Source organism: Gymnoscopelus braueri (assembly GCF_963280865.1).
Source record: "Gymnoscopelus braueri genome assembly, chromosome: 11".
Lineage (NCBI taxonomy): Eukaryota > Metazoa > Chordata > Actinopteri > Myctophiformes > Myctophidae > Gymnoscopelus > Gymnoscopelus braueri.
The window spans coordinates 20614183-20622102 of NC_137613.1; the positions used below are offsets into that span (position 1 = coordinate 20614183).

The following is a 7920-nucleotide window of genomic DNA, read 5'->3' on the forward strand; positions in this document are numbered from 1 at the left end:
TACCTACCCCCCCCCCTCTCTCTCTCTGTCTCTCTGTCCATCCATCCGTCCGTCCGTCCATCCATCCATCTATCTATCCATTTAGACTTTAAGCATTCATTATCACTTACCAACCACCGCTGTCATCTTTATATATGTGTGTGCGTGTGTGTAATGTATATATAACTGTTTGTCCTGAGGTTGATGTCAGTCTTGTCTTTGTGCCAGAGTCTACATCATGCTTTCCTCATTCACTCACACTAAGTGGGGCTTGGCCCACCCCGGTCTTGATGGTATAAATAATGACAAAAACTGAATGTCCAAGTTACGGAAGCCACGGACGACAGAGTGAGGTGCAAAAGGTTTGAAAATGCACTAAACTGGGGGAAATAAACATGAATGAACTGTGTTTTCAATGCAGTGATGATTCTCATTTTACTCTTAATTAGCATCTCACTGGCAGCTGTACTGAACAGCCTAAAAAAGTTTTTTGTGACATAGCCATTATGGCTTCCAAGATTCAAATTGTTTTTTTTGTTTGTTTATTTAGTTTTTCAATTTGAGACTAGTAACCAAGAAAAAAAAGATTAAAGATAAAAAAAAACATCAGATAGTTGATTAAAATCTCTGAAGCAAGAGAGAAACAGAGAGATAGAGAATTGGACTGTCCAAGACCTGGGCGTGTCCGGCCTGGGTTTCTAATAATGCTACTAGCTTCCAACGTGGCTCCTTTTTAAATGTTGATGGCTGGTTGGTTGGGGGACCCAATTACAGGGTGCACCTGGCTGGCGTGGGGGACATAATTGCAGGGTGCACCCATTTAATTGACTGGCCTTGCTATTCCGTTGCTAGGGGCGATGGCCGTGAGGGGTGTGGCTAGGAACTGCTATAGCTGACCACGGCCCACAGTTGCACGGCTGCTATGGCTAGCCGCTAGCTCCTGTCTGGTTCCTTTCCTTCCTTTAAGCCTGAGTTATACTTATTTGTGTGCGGGACTGCGGGTGTCATGCACTGAAAATAGCAGATCTACAAGCTGAGAGCGCATCGCTACACGACGCGTTGTAAGCTTGTAGATCTGCCATTTTCAGTGTGCTGCGCCCACGCAACTAATTATATGAACCAGGCTTTACTTTGATATCCGTCTCAATTCTCTCTCTCTGTCTCTACTCCTGTACTTGTCTCTCACTCTGAATCATATGCTTTCTCTCTCTGTCTCTATTCTACATTTCTCTACATTTCTTCTGCATTTCCCTCCTCTATTCTGTTGCTTTTATCTCCTGTTAGACCTCTCTATCTCCTTCTACATTTCTCTTTTTCTTGTCTATCTAACTCGGTTTGTGGCTGGCTTCTCTGGGCTTGAGTGTTGTGTGCTGGGGCTGTTGCACTACCTTTTTCGGGAATGCTGCTGAGTGTCTCAGGGGGAAACCCTGAATATCTGTGGTTTCCCCTCACAAATAACCAGGCATGTCCCCACATATACTGTATACACACTGAAGAGCATTGTCATTATTGGCAAAAGGGAAAAAAATGGCAATGAGATTATTTAAATGGAGAGCAAGAGAAAAATGAGAGAAGAGAGGCAGTGCTTTAGTTCCCACTGTCCTCTTTGTTGAAAACCGTGGCCCTAACCCACCATGCTGAATTGTTTTTTGTTAGCATTTGGAAAATAATACGCAACGAGTGCAGCCGTCACTCTGTAATGTATTATTAGAAGAAAAACAATTTGGAGACACTCATGATGACTGCTGCTGGTAAGACTCTCTCACCAACTTTGTAACTGCTACCGCGTGGGAGCTTTTAACCTTTCGGCTAGCTCTCACCAACGCAATTGCAAAAGCTTAACATGCTGTATGCTTCACTCTTGTCTGTGTTTCTCACAAACAAGCAAAGTTGCATAGCATGATAGAACACCACACGTCTGCTGGAGAGTGAAGGGGTGTCTCCAAAATGGGTCAAGAGATTCGCAGATGACGCACGTCCGTTGCGTATTGTAGTAATTGTAGACACACACTGAACACACACTTGCTCACCTCTCCCCTCAAACGTGGCCAATTTAGGATTTCCTGAACACCCAATCCGTGCCCTTCCTTAAACCTCCCTGCCCCGCCCTACCTCAAACACACGTGCACTCTCAAAATGAACGTGCGCTGACTCCGAGGTGGGTAACGTTGGGGAAGCACTGACTCTCTCACCTCACTGTGCTCGCTGCATCTGCTGACGCCTAACTGGAGGAACCACCGTTATTTTATGAACACACTGACTTGTTTGCCTTATCTGTCCTCCTCTTCCCCATCTTCTCCGTCTCTCCATCCCCTCTCTCTCTCTCTCTCTCTCTCTCTATCTCTCTCTCTACCCCAATTCCTTCCATCTCTCCAGCCCGTGGTCGTACCAACCTGGAGCTGCGGGAGAAGTTCATCCTCCCGGAGGGGGCCTCCCAGGGCCTGGCGGCCTTCCGGTCCCGGGGCCGTCGCTCCAAGCCGGGCTCCCGCACCGCCTCCCCCACCCGATCCTCCTCCTCGGCCTCACACAGCGCCGCCAGCTGTGCCTCCGTCCCGTCCGCCCCCGCAACACCCACGGCCTCCGCCTCCTCCAGGGTGAGTGCTACTGCCTGAAATACTGAAATTGAATTGAATTTGTTTCTGTTGGGTCATACAAGTTGATAGAAGCGTTGATAATAAATGCCTTTGAAAAATATTATGTAACTCGTATGAAGGAACAGTGAGGACAGTGGCAAAAAACTAATTCAGGACTTTATTCTTTTGGTAGATTTGAGGAAATTGAATATATATATCCGTCACTTCCCCAATGTCCAAGGTTGCAGTTTACAGTTTCCTACCAGATTATAAACGTTTTCAAAAATACTCAAGCTGACAAAATAACACACTGATTCACACGCTAACTTTGTTCTGCACTAAAAACAATATGTGCGTTACCGTACAGTGGGCTACAGTATATAACCAGAGAGAGTATGTGGACCGTGACCCAGTTCTGTCCATGTGACTGTCCCCATGGTGTGACTAGTGTCTGTCTGTCATTGTCACATGCAGTTCTCCTGATAAGATGTTGAGTTTAAAAAAAAATCCCACAACCCCAAACATAGTTTAGAATCAGAGCCATAATCATTAATATTATTGTTGTTGTCGTCTGATGTTAGTGATGTATTGGATTTCTTGTGTGTGTGTGTGTGTGTGTGTGTGTGTGTGTGTGTGTGTGTGTGTGTGTGTGTGTGTGTGTGTGTGTGTGTGTGTGGAAGAGAGACCGTGTAAACACATGTACTGTATCTGTCTCATCGTTCAATGGTTGCCATCCTCCTGTTGTTGCATGCCATGTCAAATTCACCACGTTCTCAACACTGAGAGATTTTTATTTGTTGTTCTGTTTCTGTGTTGTTTTTCTTTCATCTTTTTTTGTCCTTTCCCCTGATCCCTTCATCCAACCTCTGCTAACCTTGGCTTTTAAACGTTCATCCTTCACTGTTTGGTTCTGTCATTTAAATACAAAATACAAAAAAACAACCCTGATCTCCTCTCGCACAAAAACAAAATGCGCTACACTGCCTTGCTACTTACCTTCCTGCGGCCTCCCTCTCCCCTGCTTCCTTACAATCTTCTATTCCATACCTCTTTACCTCCTTTATTTTCTCTCCTTTCCTTCCTTCCTTCCTTCCTTCCTTCCTTCCTTCCTTCCTTCCTTCCGACCTTCCTTCCGACCTTCCTTCCTTCCTTCCTTCCTTCCTTCCTTCCTTCCTTCCTTCATTCCTTCCCTTCCATCCTACCTTCTTTGCTTCCCTCCTTCAATACTTATTTTCTTCATCAATACTTTCCCTCATTCCTTCCTTCCTTCCCACCTACCTTCATGCCTTCCCTACCTCCCTCACTCCCATCCTTCCTTCAGTCCTCCAATACTCACTCGCGTGACTATGCCAAGCCCTGGCTGGCACACAGTAAAACTCCAACGCCAACCAAGTGCCACTGCTGCCCAGATCACGGCCAGGGCCACACCACACCTGGGCACGAGGTAACGCACTCACCCTTACCCACTCCCAGACCCTCCACCCCTAGCCCACCCCTTCACCTTTGCCCTAAAGCGCTCAGCACCACCCCAGCCCGCACACCCTACTGAGCTGGCTAACGCAACTAACTCACACACTGTAATAATAATAATAATAATACATGCAATTTATATAGCGCTATTCTAAGTACTCAAAGTCGCTTGTACTGACTTCCAGATGATCAGTTGTAGCACAACACCGATCACAAGGCAAGACAATAATTTCCAATTCTTACTGCAAATTAGAAAGACTACTGCATTACTGCAAAATTAGTGAACAGATGTTTGCGATCAAAACTGGTTCACAGCCAATCACTGCCGTTTGTGACAATATGCTAGAGAATCCAAATCAACACACATTAGCACTCCCTCTGCAAAGAAGAGGGAGCTCTACTGTGATGCAGACATTATTGAACTTACAGCACATACACAGAGAATACTTTGGGATGGATAGATAAACGTATTTGGGGAAGACGAAAATAGACAAAGATTTCAAGTTTAAAAAATGTGCAGTTTAATATGCATTTACATATTTAAATGTGAGAAATCTTTATCATTTTCACTCCCCCAAAATTCATAGATTTAGTGTGAAGTTAACCTAGCTCTTGTCGTAGGAGCTAGATTTAAGTGGTACAGTGGTTTCAGTGGTACAGTGTTTGATGTGATATTTAGTAACTATAGACTATAGTAATGTACATATTGTATGGTGGCACAATGTTTAGTGTGTGTGCGTGTGTGTGTGCGTGTGCGCGCGTGTGTGTGTGATATGACTTTAAGTTATTCTCATGCAACTCCCACACTGGGTTGTTGTCTGATTTGTGGAATTTCCAATGTTCTCCTCTAGGGGGCAGCGTCTGGGTCCAAATTAAAGAGACCAACCTTCCACTCCAGCAGAGGCTCATTGACAGGAGAAAATGGAACTTCACACACCAGCACCAAACGCACTGGTGACTTGAGAGACCCTATATACTGTATACTTTATACACACACACACACACACACACACACACCCACCCACCCACCCACCCACACACACACACACACACACACACACACACACACACACACACACACACACACACACACACACACACACACACACACACACACACACACACACACACACACACACACACAACACACACACACACACATGCATGATCATGCATTGCTATTTTTTTTTTATTGTACAAACATGTCACCTATAATGATATACCCACTATAGGGACGACTGGTTTAAAGGAGTAGTTCATCCAAAAAATTACCTATTTTCTATCAATTACACACCCCATGAAGCCTTGAATTCATGGAGATTAGTTTTTGTCGCATTCCTAAGCCAATCATTTGATGACAGGGCCGGCGGAGGAGACTCAAAGTGTCCTACTGAATTTCCTATTGACTGATGACCCAGTCATCAAATTATTGGCTTAGGAATGTGACAAAAAAAAATTATGATAGAAAATAAGTAATTTTTTGGCTGAACTACTCCTTTAACACATCCACCGCCAAGGGCTAATCTCATAATGTACTCACCAGTGCCAAGGTTTTATTGTTGTTTTTTGTTTTTTTCAGGTCGCCATAGGCCCCGTTAAAATCCTTTAGATTGCCCGATCCAATGTTTGTAAACAACGGGCACATGTCCTGGTGTCTACTCGTCGAGACCGCGTGTCAAACGGAGCCGCCATGTTTGAGTTCTGATCGTTTAAGTTAACATGGGAAATGCGAGGATGAAAAACTACATGTCCTGTACAGCTTTTACAGGGGTTTATGTGTACGACTTAGAATGGAGACAGACGGGAAACAAAAAACGTGATCGCACTTCCGGTCCGATCGGGTGGTGTTACACTGAAAATGGTCCCCCTAGAAAATTAAAAAAAAAAAAAATTTCGAAAAAAAGGAAAAAGCACCACAGCCCGTAGGCTACGGGATTGGCGCTTAACCGTTGGATTTAACGGCCCGTAGAACTACGGGCCCGGCGGTAAATGTGTTAATGTGGTTAATGACCCTCTGATTTTATTTAATACAATTTTTGTTCATTTTATTCAGAGCTTTTAAGTGCAGGCAAAAACGCATAAACAGCTTTAGGTGTAAATATTTATTTCTGTAATTTATTCGATCCCTCCTCCTCTCCCTTCCAGATCCAAAGCGAGCGGCCGCCACAGCGAGCGGTCCTGTGAGCCGGGCGGGCAGCAGGGCGGGCAGCCGCGCCAGCAGCCGACGGGGCAGCGACGCCTCGGACGCCTCCGAGCTCCAGGAGTCGCACTCAGTCTGCTCGGACACCTCGGACACCCCGCGACGCCCTGGCGGCGGCGCCAAGCCCTCCAAGATCCCCACCATCTCCAAGAAAGCCCCCAGCCCCAAGACCCCCGGTTCTGGGAAGAAATAAGCACCCAGAGAGAAACCGAGGTAGAAAGAGAGACAAAGAAAGACAGGGGGTATGTCATCCATTCAGCCACAAAGATTTGAATGTGGACAATACCCCCCCCCCATAAGACCACCTAACCCCCCCCCCCCCCCAAGCCAGACATGGTAATATGGTCAGACATGCACAGAGACATACTGTACAATGATGGTGAAATGTCAATACAACGTACCAACATTTGATCCAAATGTCCCATCAATAGGGCACAGGTGGCACTGATGCATTAATGGTAGATGACATCAAAAAGGGGTCGGGGATAGGGAGGACTTTCTCCTTCTTATAGTTACTACAAATAAACACACGCAACAGAGGAGTTGAGTGGTGGGGAGGAGGGTCTGCCCTACGAGCCCAGGTTTGTGCACGTAACACAAGCAAGACTGTTTGTCCCCTTTAAGAACAGACCCGAGTATGCCTTCCCTGTCTTCTGCGTTCTCTCTCTCCTATTGGAGCCGTTCGTGAAGGTTCTAAGAGACATTCTAGAGACTCTTGCTGGGGACTCCATGGCTGTGGAGAACTGAGAAAATAACCAACCAACTTGACATGATGCTGCCTTACTTTAGTGTTACAACATTTCTGTCCCCGTGAGGGAAGATCCGTAGAGGAAAGAGAGATTTCTATGGAAACCGCTTTATGTTTCTACGACACTGACACACAAATACACACACCGTGAAAAGAAAACAATACGCAACACATTTTTTACACAGAGGTGGTTAGGGTGGAGGAGAAGGGGAGGTGTCACCACGCCACAATGACGACAACTACAATAAATAAATTGAAATAAAAAGACATTCAGGAAGGATAAAAAGAACATAAATGAATTCTGGTTTATTATTTTAGTCTGTGGCGGTCTGATATGCAACGACTGCCGTGTCAGCTCTCTGGGACCGGTTGGCTGAGTGGTTGGCGGAGGCAGAAAAAAAAAGAAAAAACGACGACACCTCAGCATATCTGTGGGTGCGGAGAGCATGCCATGGCAAGACACCGTGTGTGGATTGCGGGAAGGCAGAAAGAACACAGAACTCTCAGAGGAAAGGGAGCTGTCTCTCTTTATTTCCGTCTGACCGCGTCCGTCCGACTGACCAACTAACCTCAAACCCAGAGGGGCTGTGGTAGCGGCGGAGGTGGCAGGGGTGCTACAGCTGAGGAGGGAGCACATGAACACAGACGCGCAGGGAGAAAGTCCCCCTCGACCACTGGAACGTTTGGAAGCTCCAAGCAGTGTGCGTTTGGTTCTACAAGGCGAAAACAACGGACTCTCACAACTAACGGCACATTAGAGACAGAATACATCAACTGTAACCATAACGTCCGACTTTTTTTTTCTTCATTAAATGTCGGACACTCGACTAACAGCACATTAAACTCAGTACACTTCAGGTGTAACCCTAACGTCTGATACTCTGCGGTTAAGAGTTTGACAACCAGCGCACACTAACTATCTCTCTCTTAACTCCACCTTGAGCCCACAT

General features: G+C 45.9%; 1 protein-coding gene across 11 annotated transcripts in view; it reads left to right on the plus strand.

Moving 5' to 3' along the window:
* The window catches only part of macf1a (microtubule actin crosslinking factor 1a), a 301232-nt gene extending 294725 nt beyond the window's left edge, over window positions 1-6507 (plus strand). For 10 of the 11 annotated variants that reach the window (XM_080442895.1, XM_080442891.1, XM_080442892.1 and 7 more), the window contains 4 exons: window positions 2356-2573; window positions 3874-3996; window positions 4874-4976; window positions 6168-6507. In XM_080442895.1, the coding sequence (XP_080299021.1) occupies window positions 2356-2573; window positions 3874-3996; window positions 4874-4976; window positions 6168-6415 (692 nt within the window). In that variant the 3' untranslated portion in view covers window positions 6416-6507. The remainder of the gene's footprint in view (window positions 1-2355; window positions 2574-3873; window positions 3997-4873; window positions 4977-6167) is intronic. The other variant, XM_080442897.1, reaches the window with a different exon arrangement.
* The last annotated feature ends 1413 nt before the right edge of the window (window positions 6508-7920 follow it).